Source organism: Xenopus laevis, chromosome 1S (assembly GCF_017654675.1).
Source record: "Xenopus laevis strain J_2021 chromosome 1S, Xenopus_laevis_v10.1, whole genome shotgun sequence".
NCBI classification, from domain to species: Eukaryota; Metazoa; Chordata; class Amphibia; order Anura; family Pipidae; genus Xenopus; species Xenopus laevis.
In genome coordinates, this window is record NC_054372.1 from 191,127,787 (window position 1) to 191,154,745 (window position 26,959).

The 26,959-nt window shown below is 39.2% G+C and overlaps 1 protein-coding gene across 16 annotated transcripts in view; it reads left to right on the forward strand.

Moving 5' to 3' along the window:
- The window catches only part of tcf4.S (transcription factor 4 S homeolog), a 298,455-nt gene that overhangs the window by 154,388 nt on the left and 117,108 nt on the right, over positions 1-26,959 (forward strand). For 9 of the 16 annotated variants that reach the window (XM_041580620.1, XM_041580612.1, XM_041580610.1 and 6 more), the window contains 2 exons: positions 9,609-9,738; positions 10,088-10,140. In XM_041580620.1, coding sequence (XP_041436554.1) covers positions 9,609-9,738; positions 10,088-10,140 — 183 coding nt within the window. The remainder of the gene's footprint in view (positions 1-9,608; positions 9,739-10,087; positions 10,141-26,959) is intronic. The other 7 variants (XM_041580624.1, XM_041580611.1, XM_041580617.1 and 4 more) reach the window with 1 other exon arrangement.

The window sequence follows — 26,959 nt, forward strand, 5'->3', positions numbered from 1 at the left end:
AAATCATCATGGAAATTGAGCAGTTATAGGGAATCTGTGTCTTTTCCTGAACTGCCTTCCGCCGGCTATAATGAAAATCGTTGGCGGGAAGGCACCGATCGCTTCATTTTCCAAAGTCGCTCGAGGTTGCCTCATGAGGAAACTTCGGGCGACTTTGGAAAACGAATCACTCTGAGTGCCTTCCCGTCGGTGATTTTCATTATAGCCTGTGGGAAGGCAGTTCGGGGAGATTAGTTGACCAGAAGAAGAGGAGATTTGTCGCCAGACGACTAACATCACAACATCAGCAGTACAGAACCTCACTGTCCTCACTGTGAAGAACTCCATACTCTGCTTCAAATTAAAGTTTTTTTCTTCTAGTCTGAAGGGGGGCCTCTGGTACGGTGATCCTGTGTCTAAACAGATGCAGTTGCCCTTAGGATTGCCATAGTGTGGTAAGAATCAAAGAGTAGGACATGGTTGTGACTGTAGGGCAAGTTAGAATAGTATGGCAAGATTGTGCCAGCAAAACAAGACAGATAGTCCATACTATGGACAAGATGGCAAGAGCAACACTCAACAATATATAAGGGCTGGCCAACCAAGATCCAGTTATGTAGTACCATTCCAACAGTTATCAACACTTAGATTTTGTTAGGAGCTATCAACTCCAGGATTTTAGTCTAAACCACTGGGTATTCTTCTGTTGCAGGTTGATCATCTTAGGAGAACTATTTAAGTTGCATTTTATTTTGAAGCAGAACCTAATATTATTTATAAATGGTTGGTTTGGGGTTTAAAGTATCTAAACACATACTATTCACCATTGTGCTCTAGTGTGACCAGTTATTATGTTGAAAATAGCCTGACCCTGTTTCATCCAGGCACAATGCCATCACATTGTTCCACTGGCCGGAGTTAGTCAGCTCCCAACCCTCCCATTAAAGTATAGTGGTGTCAACTATTCTTATTGTCAACTCCCTGTCCACCCCCGTGTAGGCTGCCATCAAGGTGATCATGTCCAGCCTATCACAGAGGGCCTGAATTAGAACACCCAGATGGCAGCTTATAGGGGGAGGAGAAGGGAGGCTTTACATCTATCACTGGCAGGCCTAGAACATTCTGATGATAGTTTAGGGAGATTAGTAGCTGCTACTTGCAAATAGGTTTCATAATCTCAATGGGTGGCATCGTTGTTCAATGGGTAGGTTTGTATGTTTTATTTTATATACTGTATATATATATAATATATATAATATACACACACACACACATCTTTGGGATTTCTTTTTCCATTAAGGGGATTCCAAATTCAATAAATGTCTGACTACTCTGTAGACCACAAAAGGGGTCAGAATATGTATCTCCACTAACTCAAATCATTGCTGTACTTCCCCCTTAAAGACATCTGAAAATAGGTAACCTCATTAATCCTAAAGACAAAGAAGTAACGTTTGATTGGCCCTGCATTCATCTCACTACTTGGCTACCCACCAAAAAGCTACCTTACTAGTTGCGAGGCAATGAAGCTTCAGCCTCCGAGCCGTCCGTGATTACAGCTTTCTCTTACAGCCGTGGTAAATGTATGACACCGGACTGTCATCTGCGGAAGGAGGGGGAGAGGAATGTCATTCCTTTAAGCTCTAGGAGCAGGCAGATTTTGGTGCTCTCTGCCAAAAATTGTAGGACTGAATTAGTGACACATTGTGGATATTTGGACGACACTTACCAACATGAATGGACTCACATGAACCCAACAACGGTGCAATATACCGGCCTAGGATTTTCATTTATACATAGCCTTGTATAATATGTTGGAGCTTTAGGTACAGTAACATAGTAAGTTAGGTTGAAAAAAGACACACATCCATCAAGTTCAATCTTTTAACTCTATATATAACCTGCCTAACTGCCAGTTTGTCTCTCCAATTTGCCTCAGAGGGGGAAAAATTCCTTCCTGACTCCAAAATGACAATGGGACCAGTCCCTGGATGAACTTGTACTATGAGCTATCTCCCATATCCCTGTATTCCGTCACTTGCTAAACACCATCCAACCCCTTCTTATACCTATCTAATGTATCAGCCTGTACCACTGATTCAGGGAGACAATTCCACATCTTCACAGCTCTCACTGTAACAAACCCCTTCCCAATATTTAGGTGGAACCTCTTTTCTTCTAATCGGAATGGGTGACCTTGTGTCAGCTGGAAAGACCTACTGGTAAATAAATCATTAGAGAGATTATTATATGATCCCCTTATATATTTATACATAGTTATCATATCACCCCTTAAGCGCCTCTTCTCCAGCGTGAACATCCCCAATTTGGCCAGTCTTTCCTCATAGCTAAGATTTTCCCTTTACCAGCTTAGTTGCCCTTCTCTAATTTAATGTTGTGTTTGAGTGCTGAAGTGAAATATATTATTTTAAGACTGTCCCTTGTAATGTCAGAGAATGACAAATATACAAGGAATAATGTGCTCTCTCTTGTAAAATTTAAGGGTACATGTATGGGATCCATTATCTAGAGATCCGTTATCTAGAAAGCTCCGAATTATGGAAAAGCTGTCTCCCTCTCCATTTTATCCAAATAATCCAATTTTGTTAGTGCATTATTCCAGAGTGGTTCCCCGGGCAGCATGCTTACTTATTTATGCAGAGTAGCTCAGCAGAGCAAAAGGGTGCTATCTTCCGGATCTTCTATCTTCTTTGGAGTTTCTTCCTTTGCTTCGGCAATTCAGTGAACTGCATACAAAAGTGAGCATGCTGTCCAGGACACTTTCTGAAATAATGGACTATGCGGGTAGGAAGCAGGGAGGGGGGACAGGGGCGAAGTGGTGTCACTAGCAAAAAAATCAACAGAAATCTTATCAGCAGGGACATCGTTAATTTTAACAGGTGTAGAGGACAATTCGCTACCGAAAACGAGCGTCACTAGCAAAGTTTTACACCCTTTTGCAAGGGCGAATTTTCACTCAGGCGAACAATCGTTACATCGCAAATTCACAGAATGTTTTACAGAAATTTTACAGAATGTTTTCTCTTTTATCAGAGTTTCCTTCACCAGCTTAGACCTGGTAAGATGAATCTACATCCTACTCAATCTTATGTCAGTGACATCATAGCCTTACTTTTTTTTAAACCAATAGAAGGTCTCTTTTGCTTCCTTGGACATGTGTAATAATAAGTGGCCACTTCAAGCATTTGCACCAACATCTCTAATAAAGACGTATATATGACCTATATGTACCTGCCCTGTTCAAATTGACCTAAGCGTTAGAGTACTAATGAAGTTTCGCTGGTCAGAAAAGTACATTAGTGAAAGTTCACTATGAAATGCTTGCGTTGACGAATTTAAGCTAGAGAAGCTTCGCCAGTGTTTTGCTGCCGAGACGCAACTTTGCATTTTAGTGAATTAACGTAGTAGTTGCGAATTTTCGACTGAAGAAGTGCTTTAGTGAATTTGCCCCATGCCTTCTAAATCTTGGTTAGGGATTTCTTTGCTGTCAATGGCACTGTATCTACTCATTGTGCCCTGGGCTTCTGGATTTATCCACTGCTCTTAGCATTTTTGTGGTGTTATCAGTTGACTCCATGTGATATTAAACTTACCCTTTAACTTTGGAGTCAATGAACTTCATTTTGGCTTCTGTAACTAGCCTAGTACTTCTCTAGCCTAATATGAATGTGAATCACATAGTATTATGGATCCATGGGGTCTAGATAAATGGTTGTGTGCTTTACTTGTCTCAGGAACAAGCTTCAAGTGAACATTCCCATGGTACCACCTATCATGCTTCATGGACTTTACCTCTTCTTATATTCCTGTGTATCTCTTCCTCGTGCATTGTGAGGAGCTTAGACTTTAAAAAGACAACACATCTTAGTCTGAACGTTCACAAATACAATGCACTGGTTTATATCCTCCTGAAATACCAAATGCCTTGTTTTAAAGAGACAAGTGACATTGCAATATTCCCAGGAGAAGGTTTCAGACACTCCTTGTGCGATATTACCCATAGGGATTTTCGACTGCAGAGAGATAAGTGACTGTTAATCTCAGAGAGCCCTTTAAGGGTGTAGGAACCCCTTTACTGGTTACATGAAACCCATTGCAGCCATGAGAAGACGAGACCTATATCATACTGTGCGTTTTAACATCACACTCACTGTTCTGAGAGGAGCATTTGAAGACAAACATTGAGACACAGTCAACCACATACAAACCTTGTCCCTTGTTTGAGTATAGGTACTGCCTATTTGGTTCATGGGAGAAGGTTTGTATATGCTGTGTCTTCTGTTTAAATCTTGGCCATGAAGAAAGATTGCTGCTTACTATGGATTCTGTGATACATTCATGAAACAGACAATATTAATATATTTAATATACAAAGAAAATATCATGTTGTTTGGTGCATTACGTCTTTTTCACGTGCATTGGGCGTTATTATATGCTTCCACCAGGGTGAACTTGGTACCTTCTCTGTGGTTCATCTTGATAGAACTGACATGGCTGCCTGAAACCCCGTCCAGCAGTATTGCCCCGTATGGTGTTTCTTTGCTGTTTTGACTAATCCCGGTAACACGCTGCAGCCCTCCTCTACACTGTCAACCTGCTCAGCAAAAATATATCTCATTTCAGCAGAGAATGTCATCACCTCCCTTTATGATAATGTTCTGTAACACTCACACTGTATTCCTTCAGTAACAGCAAGGCAAGCTGCAACTCTTTGTTGGCACCTTTATGTACAAGCACGCTACATGTATTCTCTCCGTTTGCGAGTAATTAGCAGATCTCCTAGAGTTCTGTAAGGAATGCTGAGCTGGTTAACGTGTGGCTTGTGTCTAGAGTGTTTGGCACCGCTGTTACACAAAGGGACCTGCTCCCTCTCTGCTAAAGCACACACTTGCATTCTCAACATGAGCCTGAAACGTCAGTGGGTTTACCAACACTAACTGGCAGTTTTATTTAGTTACCAGTGTTCTAAAATACTGGATTTAGCTAAGCAAATGAAATATAGACCCTCATCCCCCTTTTATATAGAGTTTGTGCATATTGGGGAACCTTACAGATATACAGTTGTAGGGAAATTGAGGTGGTACTAGATATTATAGGGCAAGATGGCAAGAGTAAAGCAACACAGACACTGCATCACACTATATTAGTGTTGCCTTACACACAAAAAATTTGAGTTTTTTTCTACTTTGATAAATGGCCTCTATGAGTGGGTGTGGGCAGTTGCAGTTTAGAAACATTTGATGGGTTATATATGTGGCCCATGCACAGAACACTTCTGCCCAAGGTCTAGCTGCACTCTGAGCCTTACTAAAGGTGCAGAATCAGTGTCAAGGGGTGCAGAACAACCCTATCCTTATCCGTCACCAGTTTGTGTGTCTGAATGACAAGCAAGTCAGGTTAGAGTGGAGGGATGCCTCTCCTGCAAGTCTCTGCACTCCAAAATGGAACACAGAGACATTCAGCAGTTTATTTATACATGCAGGGTGCAAAATGCACACGGTGGTTGTTTCTTGCACTTAGCCAACTGCCCTTCCAGTCATAAACCAGCCATATGAAATAATGTGAAATTACAAGTGTTTGAAAACGGTGACCCTGGCACCACCAGGGTGCACAAAGCAGTGGATGGGGAGCCTGAAGGGTGATTCCACTGAAATTTGGGTTGAATGCTAATCTGGTGTTCTAGATATGCCTGGAATCCAGGCTGAAGGCCAATTGTGGTGAGAATAAGGATGAACACTTATCTCTAGATATAATCAAATATTCTAGGTATACCTGGAATCCAGGCTGAAGGCCAATTGTGGTGAGAATGAGGATGAACACTTATCTCTAGATATAATTAAATGTTCTAGGTATACCTGGAATCCAGGCTGAAGGCCAATTGTGGTGAGAATGAGGATGAACACTTATCTCTAGATATAATCAAATGTTCTAGGTATACCTGGAATCCAGGCTGAAGGCCAATTGTGGTGAGAATAAGGATGAACACTTATCTCTAGATATAATCAGTGTTCTAGGTATACCTGGAATTCAGGCTAAAGGTCAATTATGGTGAGAATAAGGATGAACACTTATCTCTAGATATAATCAAATGTTCTAGGTATACCTGGAATCCAGGCTGAAGGCCAGTTGTGGTGAGAATTGGGATGAGCACTTATCTCTAGATATAATCAATGTTCTAGGTATACCTGGAATCCAGGCTGAAGGTCAATTATTGTGAGAATTGGGATGAACACTTATCTCTAGATATAATCAAATGTTCTAGATATACCTGGAATCCAGGCTGAAGGTCAATTATGGTGAGAATTGGGATGAACACTTATCTCTAGATATAATCAATGTTCTAGATATACCTGGAATCCAGGCTGAAGGTCAATTATTGTGAGAATTGGGATGAACACTTATCTCTAGATATAATCAAATGTTCTAGATATACCTGGAATCCAGGCTGAAGGTCAATTATGGTGAGAATTGGGATGAACACTTATCTCTAGATATAATCAATGTTCTAGATATACCTGGAATCCAGGCTGAAGGTCAATTATGGTGAGCATTGGGATGAACAATTATCTCTAGATATAATCGGATGTTCTAGGTAAACCTAGAATCCAGGCTGAAGGTCAATTATGGAGTGATTAAGGATGAACATGTATCTCTCAAAATAAATGAAATTGTAAGATGGTTAACTTATTATAACTTATTTATAAAGTGATAAAGTCCGGCACATACCCTCATTTAGTGAAGGGTGCCGAGTAATGTCATCGGTTGTAATTTTCCTTCCTAATGTCACATGTCTAGGGATGCGTCAAAGCCATCATTTTTGTATTCAGCTGAGCACCAAATCCTTAACATTTGGCTCAGCACCAAACTGCATCCAAACCTTCATCTGCATATGCAAATTTCAGTATAATCAACAAAACATCCTTGTGGAAGGAAAAAACAGTGCTGTTAGCTTGATCCAAATTTTGCAAAATGTGCTGGATTCAGCTGTATAATGAAGCAAACAGCAGATTTAAAGCATTTCTTCGTGTCTCATGTGACTTTGGACCTTGTCCATTGTATAAAACCATGACGTCCTCGCTTTGATATTAGGATATTTTGAGTTACCTCTGAAATCCTTCATTTGTAACAGTGTATGACCAAGGAACCTGTGTCTTTACGTGATCGCTGAACTTTGTCAATTTACATTTTAAAACAGAGATAAATAAATAAAATGTAGAAATTGAAAATGAAAAAAATCTGCGTGCAATCCACCGTTTTTTTCTATTTCCATTTCCTTGAATTTAAGATTAATTTCCAGCGTGTGTAATACATAGTAATGCCAGTAATAATTTACTCTTTGCACTGTACCGTGTGTTAATAAATGAATGTAATGTGACTAATACAGAGCTTTTCTAAGAATCCTATTTATAATTAGAGCACAGGGTTGGCCTCCTAGTGACCAAATAGCGTGAAACTCGTCTTTTACAGGAAATTAAACTAATGCTATAGGTCTTGTCTAGAGAAGCCTCCCACGTCATAATATTTATTTAATAATATTAAATACCGTTTAATCATAAAAAAAAGCATGCAGGAACCCCCAAGCTGAGTCATGGAGATGTAGATTGACCAATAATGAGTTTTTCAGTGGGTGTATTTTTTTTTCCGTCTGAATCAACCAATTTGTAAAAAAAAAAAAGGAGGAGTTCCCTAAGGCATCCCAGGTGCTGTGATAAAATCCCACTGAATCTTTCTCCTGTTCCCTAGAGACAATTGCATTTTTTGTAAAAGATTTCATGATAATAGTTGTTGATTAAGATGATGTAATATAAGTAGAGTTTTTAAAAATGTAAATGAAAATAGAAAGATAGCCCGAAAAACCCCTAGCTGGAAGAGCTTACTATCTAAATGTTTCCCCAAGTTCATGTATGGGAGCTGCCGACAGTTGGAGAATTGTGTTGAGCTCAGACGTTTCTAGTCTGTAATCTTCAATCTCGCGGGGTCGTATTTGACCAACGGCTTCTTAGCAAAAAGGCAGGCCACTTTGTTGAGCTGTTTAGGAATCAAAAAGACTGATTTTGTTTAATACAAGGACCCTTTGTCTTAATTGGTGACTGCCTTGTGAACATTTTCAGTTCTCAGCGGGTTAACCAGGGAAGAGGAGCAGAGTCATAATTGGCCTTATTTAGGGTATTTTGCATGTGAATAGTGTGTTAGTGGAGCATTACTAAGTCTGTTGTGAGTGACATGGTGATTAGAATTTAGATTAGGGAAAACACATTCTGTACTTTATCAAGTACAGTAATTAGTTCAGTCGGTAAAAGTTGATTACAAGTAAAGATAAAGTTGGGGGGGGGGTTGGTACTTAATTTTAAATTTTCTTCCTTAAATGATAAATTTGTTCTTAATATAAATTTGGGCATGTGCACCTGCTGCAAATGCATGTGAGCACAATTTAAGGAACAATGTATTACCCCGAGCCAAGTGTAATCAAGGGATTTTTATATGACAGTTGCAGTATCTTCATTTTAAAAACTCGCGCAGATTCCTCTCTTCTGATTACCTGTAACATATTAACTTTATTACCGTCTCCTAACGTTTCCAGCTCTGTATTTCATTTCTGCGCTAGGGATGTAGATGATTTCCTTAAGCTATAGGCTTGTAGTACAATGAATTAACATCAACAACCGCTATGTTTTGCCTTTACTACTGAGAATGCTGTTCTTATTGCAGCTCGTGAATTACAGGAAGTTTGTAAAATTTTAGCTTCGTTGATGGTTAATGCAAAAAAAAAAAAATTCATTTTGATGGTATTTTGTACAGTTATATATATATATATATATATATATATATATATATATATATATATATATATATATATATATATATATATATATATATATTCTAATATATATATATATATATATATATATATATATATATATATATATATATATATATATATATATATATATATATATATATATATATATATATTAGAATTCAGATTTGAGGAATGCGCCCGTGAATACTCCTATACAGAACAGTAAAGAAATGACTGCGATTGTTAACGTTGATGTCTCAGATGATTGCAATCGCTATATACAGGTATCGGACCTGTTATCCAGAATGCTCGGAACCTGGGGTTTTCCGGATAACGGATCTTTCCGTAATTTGGGTCTTCATGCCTTAAGTCTACTAGAAATTCATTTAAACGTTAAATAAAGCCAATAGGCTGGTTTTGCCTCCAATAAGGATTAATTATATCTTAGTTGGGATCAAGTACAAGCTACTGTTTTATTATTACACAGAAAAAGGAAATAATTTTAAAAAAATTGGATTATTTGGATAAAATGGAGTCTATGGGAGATTGCCATTCCGTAATTCGGAGCTTTCTGGATATCGGGTTTCCGGATAAGGGATCCTATACCTGGATTACATAATTATGAACATCGCATTAAAAAAAAAAAAGAAAACATTTCACCCATTCTCCCAAAAAAAACGAAATGTATTTAACTATTTCCTGAACTTAAGTGAAAGTTGCAGTATTTTTTCCCTGGCCACAAGTGTAAAATAGAAATTCTACTGTAGAAAATAAATTCAATGTATTCAATTTTTTCCTACCCCTTTAGCAAAGCCTTCTTGGAGGGGACATGGAAATGGCAAACACAGGAGCACTTTCGCCTACGAAACCTGGATCACAATACTATCCGTACTCAAGCAATAACCCCCGGAGGAGGCCTTTTCACGGAAGTTCAATGGGTAAGTGTTGTCTACCCTTTCTTCTACAGATGAATGACCTGTTATAGTTTTAGATAATACATGGGCATAATAGGAACAGAAGACAAGGGAGCAGTCTTCTCCCTTATATTCAGTTTCTCAGCAGAACTCTCATAACCTTAACTCTTTAAATGCTTCTGCTTGTTCATGTTGGTTCATTCTGGTGGCTTCATGTAGAATCTGGAATTTTCAGAGCCTTACTCAATTTGATTTTCCTGTTTACATTTTTTCTGGAATGTAACTATAATTAAATTAACAGAAGATCTTCCATTGTATCTTGTAAAATATGGCTTTCAGTCTGTAATCACATCTTCTTTTGCTTTGCCCGTAGCAGAAGTGCAAGCCAAGAAAGTCCGGAAGGTTCCACCTGGACTACCATCTTCGGTAAGTCGATTGCTCTCCCGGGTGCGTTTCTTGCTGTTTCTCATTGGGAATATGTGCGTAGAACTCTGATTCTGATGTTGATGTTTACTTTAATAATGTTGGAATCTTAATCCTGGTCCCTGCTGAGGGCGTGCTTTGGCATGGAATAAAACATTTGCTGTGTTGTGGGACTTTTCAAGAGTTGATTGTCTACCACTGGTATCTTCAGTGGTTGACTGATCTCTGTATGTTCATTAGTTTCCTAAACTCTTAACATTTTGTTATGCTACCCTACTGTCTTGGAGAAGATCTGTCTAGCTGGCCTTCATGTTATAATGCATTATACCTAATCTGGACGTGAAATTTGTGTTTTGTGCTACACTTTATTTCTCTCTCTAATTTATTTTATTGAAATGAATGATGTGATATCTCTTTACCGCTATCAGAAAACAATAGGCCGATGAAAGCAGGAGAGTTTCGAACCTTTCGTTTTAGGAGAAAACATTTATAAATCTTGGCCAGACTCCAGCTCTCCATCTGCCTTCAGCTGACATTGACTGATGGGAATTGTAGTCAGTCAACAAAGCCTGATTAGGCTAAGATTTTTTTTTTTAAATCTATAAAATGGTAATGATATGAAATGTATAAGATAATTTATTTCCAAGGTCCCTTTCAGAGGAAGAGGGCACATTCCCGTTCTGCATTGCCCTGTCCAGATGGGCTTGGCTTATCTATATTTACCTTGCAAGGTTTTGCTGATTTCAGGAAGTTGCTAAAATGATAGAGGAAGCTGATTATGTTTGGCCGTGTCTCTGTATATTCAAATAAAAAAATATTAGCGTGCTTCTGCTGTTTTTGGAATGTTGAGAAGACGTAGGCAGGGCTGATATCTTTAGAGGTTCATTTTGCACTTGATACTGTTACACTGGTGTCCTTGCCCTGCTCCGGTCACTGAAAACAACATTCAGTAATTGACTTACTGAGTCTACCTAATTAGCACGAGACGTAGGGAAGTTAAGATGATTCCAAAAGAAAGAGAGAGAAAAAAAAACTTCCTTTCTTCTTCACTTGACCAAACGCTCAATTGATTAATTACAAAACACGCTAGAATTTGTGGCTAATCTTAAGCAGGGGGAAAATTCTCTAATGTCTTGGACGAGAGCCCAAAGATCAGAGCACCATACCTGAGCGGGGATTTTGGATAAAAACGAGCATTCGTTTCATGAGTTGCTTCACTTCTTTGTCAGCATAATGATGATTTATGGATTTGCATGTTCAAAGGGATTTGCGCGGAGGATTTAGTCTGGAAATTTACATAGATTTTAGAAAGAACATCTCTATTTTGTACGGAGTTATCTAAGCAAAAGCCCTAGATGTGAGCACATCAGTAGCTGTGTTTATGATAACCAGGTGTCAGCCAGGAAGAAAACAGCTGTATTGTGAAAATATTGTTTACTCGGCAGCGCTGGTGACCGGCGTTTCTTTACTGATTGACACTCTTAGCTCTATAAAATTCCACCAGTGTCCAAATCCTGGAATTCAGACTCTTTCTTTCTTTCTTTCTTTCTTTCGTTTTCTTCCTTCCGTCTTTATTTATTTTTCTTCCTTCTTTCTGTCATTTCTTTCTTTCTACCTTCCTTCCTTCCGTCTTTCTTTTGTTATTCTTTTCTTTCTTTCTTTCTTTCTTTCTTTCTTTCTTTCTTTCTTTCTTTCTTTCTTTCTTTCTTTCTTTTTCTTTCTTCCTTCCATATTTCTTGTTATTACTTTCTTCCTTACGTCTTTCTTTCTTTCTTTTTTCCTTCCTTTCTTTCATTTCCTTCCTTACGTCTTTATTTCTTTTTCTTCCTTCTTTCCGTCATTTCTTTTTTTCTACCTTCCTTCCGTCTTTCTTCCTTCCTTCTGTCTTTCTTTTGTTATTATTTTCATTCTTTCTTTCTTTCTTTCTTTCTTTCTTTCTTTCTTTCTTTCTTTCTTTCTTTTTCTTCCTTCCTTTCCTTCCTTCCTTCCATATTTCTTATTACTTCCTTCCTTCCATCTTTCTTTCTTTCTTCCTTTCTTTCATTTTCTTCCTTCTTTCTGTCTTTATTTCTTTTTCTTCCTTCTTTCCGTAATTCCTTTCTTTCTACCTTCATTCCTTCCGTCTTTCTTCCTTCCTTCCGTCTTTCTTTTGTTATTATTTTCTTTCTTTCTTCCTTCCTTTCCTTCCATATTTCTTGTTATTACTTTCTTCCTTCCGTCTTTCTTTCTTTCTTTCTTTCTTTCTTTCTTTCTTTTCTCCTTCCTTCCTTCCTTCCTTTCTTCTATAGCTATATATGTCATTGTCTCTCTCCATTGTATCACTCGTTTGTTAAAATGCACACGTTTGAGTTTTCTCTTTGAGTTACTGAAACAAATGCAATAAAAATAAAACTTGACTGCATTGTTAATGTGTCAAATATAATTGTTTTCGTTTTAAAAGAGAGACAAAATGTTGTCTCCCCTAAATGCAGACAAGCTCCAAATCTCTTAGAAAACAAATAATGCTGGTATAACAGGTACGACTGGCTTAGTTCTATGTTGCCAGGATAATGAAATTGTCAAATTGAGCAGAAAGAGTTCGCACACTTTCCAAATGTTACCCCAGTCATTTTTTAAACATTTTGATTTTTATAATTACCATTGAAATTGCAGTCGTTTTTCCGGTAATTTATGTCTCTCCCCCTCAGTTAACTATTTCAGCTCATGCCTACATGTATCCCTATGAATGTGAGTGAGAACTAGATCCTTGTGCTTTTCAGTACAGTTTGTGTCTGATATTTTAAATTTAAAGACTTGATAAAGGGCCCGGAGGTGCCCGATACGTTGCCCTTTTGCGGATACACATGGGCTTAATAAAACACTGATTTCACTAAGCAATCTGTTGGTGTGCTTCTGGATTTTTCACTACTCTGATATTTTAAATGGGTACAGTTATCTCTGATATTTACTGCTTGATCATTTGTCTTGCTATACTTGCTATACTTGCTATACAAGTAATCCCATATCCTATGATAATATTTGTTCTTTTGGAAATGCGAATAAAAGATCACATTTGCATAAAATGTAAACAATTTCACATTGATAATATTGGATGGGGAATCCAGAACATGACCTTGAAGAGCACCTGGGTTTGAGAAAGGAGGATGTTATTCTTGAGTGTGGTTGCAACACTTGTAAAGTAATATCCAGTACGCTGCCAACTTGGTCAAGGCTATTTCGGCCTGGGTATTGCCAGTGTAAGCAGCAGATCCATCCAGTTTTATGCCGGAGCTTCCTGCTAGCAGAGCATTCTCTGAAACCCACTGCTTACATCTCTAAGGGATTCTAGCTCTTAATTTGATTGTTTCATAAAATGAATTTGATTAATAGATTGAAGTAAGAAAGAAAATAGCAAGAGAAAGGAAACACAATAGCAATTTGAAAATCTGAAATTAAAAGAAAAATGCAAGAATATCAATTTTTATATCATCCCTTGATTTGAAATGATCACTACTATTCCTTTTTTTTTTTTCACTGTAGCTTAAATTGTGTTTTGCTGAACAGTGCTCTGTATTTGCTTTGCTGGGACCTGTGTCAGACAGTAAGGGGAAAATTCCAAACCTTAATAGGCTTTAATGATTATTTACTAACACATTTTATTATAACTGATGGGCTGTATTCTGTGCTCACGAATTACTTGAATATATTATAGAGACACTCTCACATTACTATTAATATCTCCCTGTTCTACTGAGAACTGCCGGGATCCTTGGTAGCGCCAGCTTGTCAGTTTTCTAACTTTTTATTAAAAAAAATTCCATGGGGGTTATTTATCAAAGTCCAATTTTATTTCAACATTTTCTTCTACAAACTCCGATCAAATCCGCTCATGGTTTTTTACTCTTATTTATTATTACATTTCCCGAAAAAAAAAATTGCCGGAAAAACAAACAAACAGATTTTCACTATTTTTATTCAGGGTATTGCGTGAAACCCAGCGCACATCAAAAAATCATTGGGACTTCTCCCATTGACGCTTTTGCAACCTCGACAGGTCTGAGATGCAGTATTTTCCATCCTCGAGGTTTAATAAATTCCGATTTATTTGGGATTTTTGCATTTGGAGTTTAGTAAATAACCCCCCATGTGTTGCAATTGGGTATAGGTCCTACAGGTCAACTATACTACAAGCGGATTATTTATAGACACAGTACATGTTTTCTTATACATATTTATTACAATGGATTAATTTAGAGGTAAATGAAATTCCATACATTCTTCTGTCATTCAGCTTGTTTGTATTTTGAAAAGCATTTTTGTCTCTTTCAAGAACTGTGGAAAGATGAAGTAATGGAAATATAATGTTGGAGTGGAGAACATTTCCTCTCTAGGGGAACGTGTTATGGAGAGAACTACCAATTGGTATTTGCTTTATCTACAATCCAAAAAACAAGGTGTTGAAGACCCAAGCGTTATGGCATTTTGACCCGACCCGTCTCACAGCCTCTGGACATGAGATTGGTGGAATTTACAGGGGAAATTTAATTAAAAAAAAAAAAAAACATTGTTTTTTACCAGGTCTAGTCATGTAAAGCAACCAATCAGCAGGTACCATTAGCTGGCCACCTATCTAATGCAAACAGATGATTCTTTGGAATCACTTGACCTGTTATAAATATTGCACCTCGCCTTAAATTACCCTAAAGGGACTAATATTTATATATAAAAAAAAAAAATATGTGAATCTTGACCTCTTTCCGTTAGTCAAGAAAAAAAAGGCCAAAAATATAGTCTGTCCTTAAAGAGGAGCTCCACACAAACAGAAAAGTAAACATAATTTCAAGCAACTTTTCAATATACATAAATTAAAAAATATGCAGACTTTTCATGATTTTTAATGGTTTCTGCCAGTTCCCTAAGCCTAGCCCCCTGCTCTCCTGTTGATCTGTCTGACTACTTTGCTGAGCTGTCTGACTACTGTAACTTTGTATCAACAGCCATGTGTCCTCAGCCTGCATCCTCCAAACCCCACAATTCCCTGCAAACGTGATTTCAATAAGGAAAGGAACATCACAGTGCAATGCATTGTGGGTTATGTAGTTCCTGCATGCTGTCTGTAAGCTGTGGAGAAGTTGTTACAATTTGTAACATCAGTGTTAAGTCCTTCCTTCCCTGCCAGGATTTCAAATGATGCAGAAAGAGAAGAAATGTTAAACAGCTGGATTTCAGCATAGAAAATGGCATTTATTCATACATTCATTCAAATGTTACCTTATTTGTTAAAAAATCTTACTATAAAAAAACTTGAATAAATAAAATCGTTGAAAAGACTTGAATACCTCGAATTTGTAAGTTTACAAGCTCAAAACCTGCTGAGTTCATGTAGAAGTCAATGGCAGAGGTTCCTTGAACTATTTGAAGATGTTAATAGTAGTGATGAGCCAATTTTTTTCCATGATAGAATTCGGGCGACTTTGGAAAATGAAGCACTCCAAGTGCCATCTTGCAGGCGATTTACATTCTCGCCGGCGACTAATTTCCCCGAATCTGAGCGTGTGCCCTGACCGTAATAGGATTGTTGTACTCTGCAGCTGTGAGTTGGTTATATTAAGCCCTACACAGAATACACAATTTCTAGCTCACTCATTACTTAAATTTGCACTTGAATGTGTTAAAACTCAACCATGAAATTCTACCTGCCACAATGTTACACTGGGCGGTCTAGCACCCTAAGCTGATGGGAACAAGGTAATGCTGAGAATGTAAAACCTTTGCCGGCGTGTTTTTAGAAACCTGGTGCAGAAAGCTTGATGTTTTTGCCCTAAAGCTAGAGTCTGTTTCAGGATTCATACACAAGCAATAATTTGAGATTGTGTAATTAGCTGTTGCAAGGTAAAAAAAAGTGTTGCATGTGTTTCTGTCTGGTACCTAAAGCAGGAAAGCTAATGTGACATGTTTAATTATAAGCTCGGTGGCAGATCGAACTCGCTCTCTTTAGTAGGACCTTTTGGAATGACCAGCACACATTGTGACTTGTATTTGTAGGACCTTTTGGAATGACCAGCACACATTGTGACTTGTGTTTGTAGGACCTTTTGGAATGACCAGCACACATTGTGACTTGTATTTGTAGGACCTTTTGGAATGACCAGCACACATTGTGACTTGTGTTTGTAGGACCTTTTGGAATGACCAGCACACATTGTGACTTGTGTTTGTAGGACCTTTTGGAATGACCAGCACACATTGTGACTTGTATTTGTAGGACCTTTTGGAATGACCAGCACACATTGTGACTTGTGTTTGTAGGACCTTTTGGAATGACCAGCACACATTGTGACTTGTATTTGTAGGACCTTTTGGAATGACCAGCACACATTGTGACTTGTGTTTGTAGGACCTTTTGGAATGACCAGCACACATTGTGACTTGTGTTTGTAGGACCTTTTGGAATGACCAGCACACATTGTGACTTGTGTTTGTAGGACCTTTTGGAATGACCAGCACACATTGTGAATTGTATTTGTAGGACCTTTTGGAATGACCAGCACACGTTGTGACTTGTATTTGTAGGACCTTGTGGAATGACCAGAACACATTGTGACTTGTGTTTGTAACACTATACTTGTTCTAACTTTGCAGTCCAACATAACAGCCTTGCTTCTGCATTATACATCTCCTTCTAATGAACACAACACAGCCAGACTTTACATGACACTTTCGGAGACAGGGGCTTCATTTCAATTTGACGTCACTTCTAAGGAACCCTAGGGGGACTATTTATTAAGACATAAATTTGTCCTGTTGCTTTAAAGGGGACCCGTCACCCCAGAAAATTATTCAAAATCCTATTGTATCACATTAGCCAAGCAAAATGAACTTTAATTACACAATATAAATTATTTGAATCTTGTTTCCTTCAGTTTGGGAATTAATAAATATAACAAGCAGACAGTAGCCATTTTGTGGACACTGTTATTAAGACAAGCCTTGTATCATCTCAGAATCTTGTTTGTGCACCAGAATGGGGGACCTGATGTCCATCCCCATGCCCTGGCTACACAATTAAATGGTGAAGAGAACTGGGGGAAAGTGGAGAGAGCAGTGACATCTAGGAAGTGCTGAAAGCCTAAGGCATAGAGGAGGGGCAGACAATATTTGATTGACAGCTGAGATTTTTAAATGAACTTACAACAGCTATGAATGTTTTAATAAAAAATAGAAATTGGATTTCATGTTTAATTTGAAAAAGGACTTTTATTATTCAGATTTTTGAGTCTGGGTGACAGGTCCACTTAATAAAAATTCAACCTAACTCCCAACCATGATCTTGGCTTCATTTACTAACAATTGCGATTAAAAATTGTCTATGGGGGAAAAGTCTCTACAAAATCGTGTGAAAATTTGAATCGTGAGACTTTCGAACTGTCACCCGAAAAACTAGAATTTATTGGATCATCAAAAGAAACACGTGAATTTATCGGATGATCGATGAAAAATCGGATTATCGAATGAAAACCAGCATCAAACAGACCATAACTCTTGACAGTCATGAAGGCAAAAATCATGTTCCGATTGTAAAACCTGTTAACCTCCCATCCTGATGAAGGGAGGTTAAATACCCCCAAAACGTTGATACAGTGGTGTTTTTGAAATAAATTTGAACATCCTGCATTAATAGTTTGTGTGCAGATCCTTAATCGAGATTCAGATTGTAAAAAGGACTACAGTATCTGCCATTGACTTTTACGTGACTTTGACAGGTTTTTAGCCAAAGTATTTTCGAATTTGAATTTTGTTGTGAGTGAAGCCGGCGCTGGCAAATTTCTGCAGGTTAGTGAATTTGCCCCCTAGTAACTTTTCGGAGTTCATTGTTTGACTTTCACCAATTACACCCAGGCTATACTCTAGCCCTTATTCTTGGGGGCTTAATCCTGTTTCAATACGTTTCCCATACAAAGAATACTTTGGATCCCTTTGGGCAGCAGTCCCCAACCCTTTTTTTTTTTACCCATGAGCCACATTCAAATGTGAAAAGAGTTGGAGAGCAACACAAGCATGAAAAAGTCCCTTGGCTGCCAAATAAGGCTGTGATTGGTTATTTGGTCACCCTTATGTGGACTGGCAGCCTACAGGAGGCTCTATTTGGCACTATATTTAGTTTTTATGCAAATAAAATGTGCTTCGAAGCCTAGAATTCGAAAATAAGCACCTGCTTTGAAGACACTGAGAGCAACATCCAAGGGCTTGGAGAGCAACATGTTGAACTACTGTTGGGGATCACTGCCTTAGGGCCATAAGAAGGTCGGAAGACCACATTAAAACTGGTCATAGATGCAAAGATACAGTCATACAAATGGAGAACTGTACGATGTTGGATTGCATCTGCAGTGTCCCAATCAATAGCCACAATATTGTCTGTGTTGTTTTTCCTACTTATTTAATCTGAATGGTTAGTTGTAGATTGTCAGACTGATACGAACGAGTGTTTGTTGCACAAAGGATAAAATCTGCACATCTATGGCCAGCTTAATGGTGAAAAAGATCGTTCCAAGAAAGATACACACGTGTAGAGCTGAATCGTCAGATATACAGGTAGATATACGGGAAGAAACCATAGAATTCTACCTGTATCTGACGATTCAGCACTAGCAATGGCCGATGTTTGGGTCCCTTCAAAGGCACCCGATCAAAATTTTCCGTTCAGCCCGATCGACGAGCCGACCGATATCCAAGTCTTCTGCCGATATTGGTCGGCTCTTTTTCCACCATACACGCACCGAATATCGGACGGAAATTCGTTTCGTACGATACTATCTGTGCGTCTATGGCCACCTTTAGTCTGTGAGACATTGTTTATAAAGCTTTTTCATTGAAGCAGATCAAGTACATCTCTCTAATGAGAACCAATTACATGATTACTGCAAAACCACAACTTTCAGCTAAGCATATGTGGAAACGGTGGGAAGCTGTAGTTCTGTAGTAGCTGGAATTCTGAAGGTTGCCTTTCCTCATTCATCTAAATTTGAATTAAAATTAACTCTGATTTGAAATCAGTGAAATAACATATTACAGTTTAGGATGTTTGAATTCTCTCAATGTTTTGGCCTGCAATACCTTTTGGTGCCACATCAGTTCTAATAAGACAACATAGTTTGGTGTTTCCAGATTAAAAAAGGCCTTTTGAGATGAACATCTTAATTTTTTGTAAACACATTCACTTTGAAAACAAACAAAGGGGACTTGGAAGGTATCCATGAGATTTCTCGTTGGGTTTTGGAAGGTTCTTCACTCAAAGGTCATAAAGAAATTGATTGTGGGAAGACGAGTCGATTGTCAGGCTGGAACTAGGGGGCGGGGGAGCAGGTGCTCTGCCCGGATTTGGGAATGCGCCCTGTTACTCTGTAATTCCTTACGCCCCCTTTTTTAAATACACATAGCATTAGCGGGGGATGAGAACAGACAGTAATTGCAGCTGCCTGGTAAATTCTCAAATTTGTAGCTGCTCTTTATCTACGGTAAACATTAACGGAAATAAAACAGCGTACTCTAGATACATATCTTTCGAATATTGTATTCGCAAGGGTTTTGGTTTATCAAGAACCATTGAAGTTGAATATATTCGTCACAACAACCAGTTTAACAGATTGTCAGACGAGTTTTGCCGCTCACATTTCAATTTTCACCTCTGCCCACTCAATGAAAGAAGCATTTGCCAAGCTTGGAGTTAACTTTGTTGTATCTGTTCCGGGAAGAAGCTTTGGATCCATGCCTTACCTGAAGCACAAATTAGTGTGTGCTCTGTTCTGTTGCAGCCCTATGATAAAGACTATCTGGTGGTGATATAGGTACTACAACTAACTAGGTACCCTCATTTTAACCAAATGATAAAGCTTTACAGACCATCAATTTTGAGTAATTCCATTATTTGAGAAGAAGCTCTACATCCTCTTTACTTTTTTTACTGCGGTCTTGGAAGAATGATTTGCCAAAAGAAAAGCTCCTTAGAAATATATGAAGCCAACGGTGTTGGACTGGCCCTTCAGGATACCAAAAATAACATCCGGTGGGCTAACTGTGTTGCCTTGTAGGCCTAGAGCATGACCATTACATTTCTGTATGAGAACAAAGAGCAGAAATGTATAATGTAGAGTGCCGGATTAACACTACGTTAGGCCCCTAGGCTACACTTTCCACAGGGGCCCACCCGTATACCCCCACATACCCACGACCACCATATTGAAAAGGCACAGAATGACCAACTCTCTCTCTACCCCTGGGTCTCTCTCGCTCTTTCTTCTCTATGCCTGTGTCTCTCTCCCTCTCTTTTCTCTATGCCTGGGTCTCTCTCTCTATTCCTGGGTCTCTCTCTCCCCCACTTTAGCTGTCTCTCTCTCTTTTGTGTGTGTCCCCCTGTCCTATGGTGTCAGTGAACCCCCTCTCTCTGTGTACCCCCTCCCTACAAGGACTCAATTATAGCAGGGTGGAGAGAGGGTTGTAGGCCGGGAAAACCCATGTGAGTAGCCGGGGTGATGGTGGTCGGTCGCTACTCACGGAACTTGAAGGTGCTGCTGCCCCTCAGACCGAGCAGGGCTTTCCGGGGCCGCTGTCACATCGATTGGTGCGGGTTCCGTAACTGGAGGAAGCGGCTGGAGGATTGGGCAGCTCGGGCCAGTGGTTGTGATCCTGCCCCATGTTCTTCCTCCTACTTATCTTGCGAGACTTGTGACGTCACGGCCACTAAGTGCCATTTAAACTTCTGGCAGGTCACTGTCTACCAGGAATATTACCGGCATCTATTGGTTTTAATGAGAAGACACTGTGCAAATTCAGTAGATGAGTAAAGAGAGAGAAGAAATTCTTTGGGGATTAGGGGTAAGGTTTTCTGGTGGGCTCCTGGCATCCCAGCCCAACACTGGAAGAGAGATTCCAAACCTGAATGCACCTTCCCTCCGTTCTGTTGATCGCTCCCAATCGAATGCATTTCAGTGGTGCTTTTCACATTTTTCACACCTTTCGTTTAAACGCCAAAATTTGGTCCCTGTTTTCTTAAAAATATATTTGTATATGTATTTTTGTTCAGTGAGTACATATTACTGCTTAAAGGGATACTGTCATGGGAAAAAATAAAATTTTGAAAATGAATCAGTTAATAGTGCTGTTCCAGCAGAATTCTGCGCTGAAATCCATTTCTCAAAAGAGCAAACAGATTTTTTTTAATTTAATTTTTAAATCTGACATGGGGCTAGACATATTGTCAATTTCCCACCTGCCCCAAGTCATGTGACGTGTGCCTGCACTTCAGGAGAGAAATGCTTTCTGGCAGGCTGCTGTTTTTCCTTCTCAATGTAACTGAATGTGTCTCAGTGAGACGGGTTTTTACTATTGATTGTTGTTCTTAGATCTACCAGGCAGCTGTTATCTTGTGTTAGGGAGCTGCTATCTGGTTACCTTCCCATTGTTCTTTTGTTTGCCTGCTGGGGGGAAAAAGGGAGGGGGGTGATATCACTCCAACTTGCAGTACAGCAGTAAAGAGTGATTGAAGTTTATCAGAGCACAAGTCACATGACTTGGGGCAGCTGGGAAATTGACAATATGTCTAGCCCCATGTCAATATTGAATATAAAAAAATCTGTTTGCTCTTTTGAGAAATGGATTTCATTGCAGAATTCTTTTTTTTTATAATCTCTTTTATTTTTCAAAAATAGATATATTGACAGAGAATAACATAAATATCTTTTCCAGTACAGAACATTGCAATTAGTTCACAACAGTACAACTCCAAGTAGTATAACATACATTAAACGCATTGTTTTGCTCAAGGTTGTAGAAACACATTCCATGGGGCCCAAATTTGCATATGTCTCTCTACCCTGTCTTCTAATAAAGCCGTTAAATATAACATATTCTGTGTTTGAGTAATTTTTGCAGTGACAGCATGAATATCAATAGTGTGTTGTAGCCAGTGTTTCGCTAAATTGGTTCGTGCATCATTGCAGAATTCTGCTGGAGCAGCACTATTAACTGATTCATTTTGAAAAAAAAAATTTTCCCCATGACAGTATCCCTTTAAGCATTTTCATTAACACCTTATTTGCACTGAACATTAAAGGGGAACTATCGTGAACATGACAATTTAATATAAGCTTCCTCATACTGAAATATTTTTAATACTGAATGTCTGAACTCATCTGCTCATAGCTCCCCACTATGACTTGCACATTCAGTTAAGCAATATTTCATTAAAGTGAGATTTCCTCCTAGGTCTGAAGGTCTTATATGGATTGAGGCAAAATATCCATGTTAATAGCAGTATCTCTAAAACTGTCTGTAAGTGATTAATCCCCGCAGGATCTTTATAATCTAAACTGTTTAATGGATCCCAGTGACTTGGCATGAAGTCTGTGCTGACTCAGTCTCCAGTGAAAGTTCATGCTCAGTCAGTGCTTCATCCTTAAGATATTCCGTATTCTCATGGCGCTTCAGGGAGCCTTTAACTAAATCAGTGGACACCATTAGTAAACTCTGATGGTAGCTCAGCATAGACAGGGTAAGGCACCAGATAAATCTAATGACTGCTTAAAGGAACAGGACCACCGAAAAAGTGGTTTAAAGGAATGATAATTTAATGTACTATTGTCAAATGCAGGATACACAGTAGATAACAGATAAGTTCTGAAGAATCCCATTGTATACTACAGAGCTATCCTTTTTCAGCTTTGAATGGCTGCCCCCATGGCTACACAGCAGCTTGTTTATATGAAATATAGTAGTACTTATCTGTTATCTACTGTGTATCCTGTGCTTGAATGGCTGCCCCCATGGTTACACAGCAGCTTGTTTATATAAACTATAGTAGTACTTATCTGTTATCTACTGTGTATCCTGTGCTTGAATGGCTGCCCCCATGGTTACACAGCAGCTTGTTTATATAAAATATAGTAGTACTTATCTGTTATCTACTGTGTATCCTGTACTTGAACGACTGCCCCCATGGCTACACAGCTGCTTGTTCATATAAACTATAGTAGTACTTATCTGTTATCTACTGTGTATCCTGTGCTTGAATGGCTGCCCCCATGGCTACACAGAAGCTTGTTTATATAAACTATAGTAGTACTTATCTGTTATCTACTGTGTATCCTGTGCTTAAATGACTGCCCCCATGGCTACACAGCAGCTTGTTTATATAAACTATAGTAGTACTTATCTGTTATCTACTGTGTATCCTGTGCTTGAATGGCTGCCCCCATGGCTACACAGCAGCTTGTTTATATAAACTATAGTAGTACTTGTCTGTTATCTACTGTGTATTCTGTGCTTGAATGGCTGCCCCCATGGCTACACAGCAGCTTTTTTATATAAACTATAGTAGAGTTTCTGAAGCAAATACACCAGTTTTACTAGTGCAGCTCAGCACTGCATTATATTTTCAATTTATTTAGAACGTGTTAATTTTTGGTGTTACTGTTCTTTTAAAGAGAGAAAGCCGGGACACCAAATAAGTGGTTAGTAAAATTTTACCACCTAAGTGTTGACCACATTGCGCTTGTCAGTTTATTGAAAACCAGTCCAACTTTTGGATGACACAGAGGGGCAAATTCACTAACATTCATAGTTTTGCTAGGCGCAACTTCGCCGCGCTTCGCCGCACTTCGCCAGGCGTGGTTTCGCCAGCGATTCGCAAATTCACTTAAATCCGAAGTTGCGCACAGGGGTAGCGTAAGGTTGCGAAGTTGCGCTAGCGTTGATTCGCTAAGTAAAGCGAAGTTACGCTAGCGAAGGCTAATTTGCATACGGCGCCAAATTCAAATTTCAATGGAGGAATACGTATCAGCACTACAAATGCCAAGAAAACCTTCAAATCATCAAATAAAAATTTTATTTTGCCCTACACATGTGCCCACTGTCTAGGTAAGTTGCCATGAGTCAGGAAATGTAGGGGGGAATGAGGGGAGCCCCAAAAAATTTTTCGATCTTTTTCAGCCTATCACCCATAATGTAGAAAACACGCCAGCGTTTTTTTGGGACTTAGAAAAAAATTTGACTTTTTTTGAAACAATCCCTATCTACTCTATTGCGCTTCGCCAGGTTTGAGGTGGCGAAGGAAGTCTAGCGTAAAAGGTAGCGTTCAGTACACTGCGCGCGTTAGTGAATTTGCGTAGTTACATCGCTAGCGAAAATTCGCCAGGCGTAAGGGTGCGAAGTAACACTAGCGAAACTACGCCAGCGTTCGTTAGTGAATATGCGCAGTAACGAAAATGTCAAACGCTAGCGAATTAATGCTAGCGTTCGGCGCTTCGGCGCTTAGTGAATTTGCCCCAGAGAAGCCCATATAGACCCACCAATTCGACCCAAGGCCAACAATCAAATCTTTTGGAGGGCCATTGTAGATTCATGATGAGAATTTGACACCTTCTACATCAGTCCCCAACAGATCTGGGAAGCCATTGTTGTCGCCTCATATTCGGCCAAGAATAGCAGAGTTGGCATCCCAAATTGGCCTGTGAATGTCTGGCTTTATTTAGGCAGTGAGCTAGACCACTCCTTTAGTGTGCCATACTGTATGTGCATAGATTTAGTCAGATAATGTGGCTGATCCGTTACATTTTTTACTGCTTCACCATTTGTGCTTGTGTGGCACCTGGTGGGGTGGTCATTTGGGACAGACAGTTCTTTAATCCTTCTGAATCTCAGTTGTCTGTCTTCCCTAAAATTTGAATTGCAGATACTTCTTCTGGGCAGCAGAACTGAGAAAGTTTGCAGCTCCTTCTTGATTCGGCTTATTTCTGCTCATTCTTTCTGTTTCACAGTCCAGCCCAATGGAACCATCAGATGGAAAACTGTCAGTTTGCACCCTTGTATGACCACCTTTGCTGCAGCGTGCAGTTGGAATGGTCTTTCATAATGAATATCTGAAAAAGTGGAATTTTGCAGCACATGAATGAAAAAGGCAGTGGTGGCCATAATGTTTTTGTATGATATTTATTAAGGTGCCACATAATCAGGGGTGTTCCTGGGCTTTTTGCCCTATTGACCCATTGAGTGACCCATTGAGTGGGTCAATGGGGATTAAAAATCTGAATTTCAGTGTGATTTTCTTTTAAGCCCTACATTTAGCCAGTCTTGTTTCTGATCAGAGGTCACCGAAAGAAACTGTCAGCTGTTGCTCTAACTGCCGGCTGCAGTGTTCTCTGGAGGCTTGTTGTAAAATGGTTAATTTGTGGCCATGAATAAGTCATCAGGATCACAAGGCAGGAATGCAAAGCAGCATCTGACACAACAAGACTCCAGGAATGTTATTCTTAGTTCTCAACACCCGTCTGCATCTTTTATTCACACCGTCGCCCACTAAATCCTGGTCACAAGGAATCCCTGCCCAATTCGATATTCCGCTTGGCACCAGCGTGAAGACTAACTATGGAATTCCCAGTCTACCCAGCTACAAGCTCCAGCATGAGGCTGCCAGAGACTGCTGGGAGAGGAGGCACAAGTACAGTTGAGAATGGGAGGATTGGGCAGCTTCCATTTAGGCGGCTATGAAGTTTCTAATCTATATTTTCCCTTTTACACATGAATTCTGCCCACCAGGATTAACGTTATTTTTACTGATGGGACTTGTTACTTGTTACCAATCAACCAGGGCTTTAACTGCTGTAATAATGCATGTCACTTAAAGGGCATGTACAGTCTAAAATAGAATAAGGCTAGAAAGGCTGTATTTTATATACTAAATATAATCATGAATTTACTGCACCACAAGCCTAATCAAACAAATGATTTATGCTTTCAAAGTTGACCACAGGGGGTCACCATCTTGTAACTTTGTTAAACATCTTTGCAAGACTAAGACTGTGCACATGCTCAGTGTGGTCTGGGCTGCTTAGGGATCGTCATAAACAAAGCTGCTTGAGTTCTGCATGGCTGGGAAGTAAGGCGGGGGCTCCCCCTGCTGTTCATAAGTATGATTGTTTCCCTGCAGAGCAGTTAGGGACCGTCTGACAATTCCTATCCACAGCAGTAAATGAAGGGAGAATTTCACTGCATACAGTCAGGTTTCTTATAAAAACGGTACATATTTTTTAATTAAAGTATATTGGAGACAGGTTTCTTTTTCATTAAAGAAAGTAAAAATGGGATTTTATTTTTTTGCCTTTACATGCCTTTTAATAATCAATCATTTATGTTCTGCATGGAGCAATTTGATAATAATTGTCCAAATGTGTTCTCTTGGTATGTAGCTTTCATGGGGGAGCAAGGATTGAGCTTTAACAAATTTTGACTTATTGACTCCTTTAGCAGATTGAAAAATGGTTTGGTTTGTGAGACTATATGGGAAATGTCATTCCAACATGTTGGAGCTTTCTAGATAATGAAGTTCCAGATATTAGATCCGATGTGTATAACAGAAAATAGCCTCATTCTGATTACATGCAAATAAAATGAAACAGAAGAATTTTAGAAGAAGTTGCAATTTAGTCAGGACCAATTCACATTCCACCTTTATCAATACCGAAAATTTAGGATGTTAGCAACATTGTCCCACTTTACAAAGAATTGTGAACTACTGTTGTGTGATCTGTGCCACTGATCATCAATGTGAATGTCTCTCCTACACCTGCACCTCTATAGCAATTCCTAATGTAAATGCCCAACCCACACTTGTACATAGGGTTGCCAACTGTCTGGTTTTGACCCGGACAGCCCGGTTTTTTGAAGGGCTGTCCGGGTCAAAAGTGTCATCCAAATGCTGATTGCCATATTTTAGCCCCACCCCTGATGTCTCGTCCCACCCCCACAATGTCATAAAACCCACCCCCTGTTACATCATGATCCTGCCCCC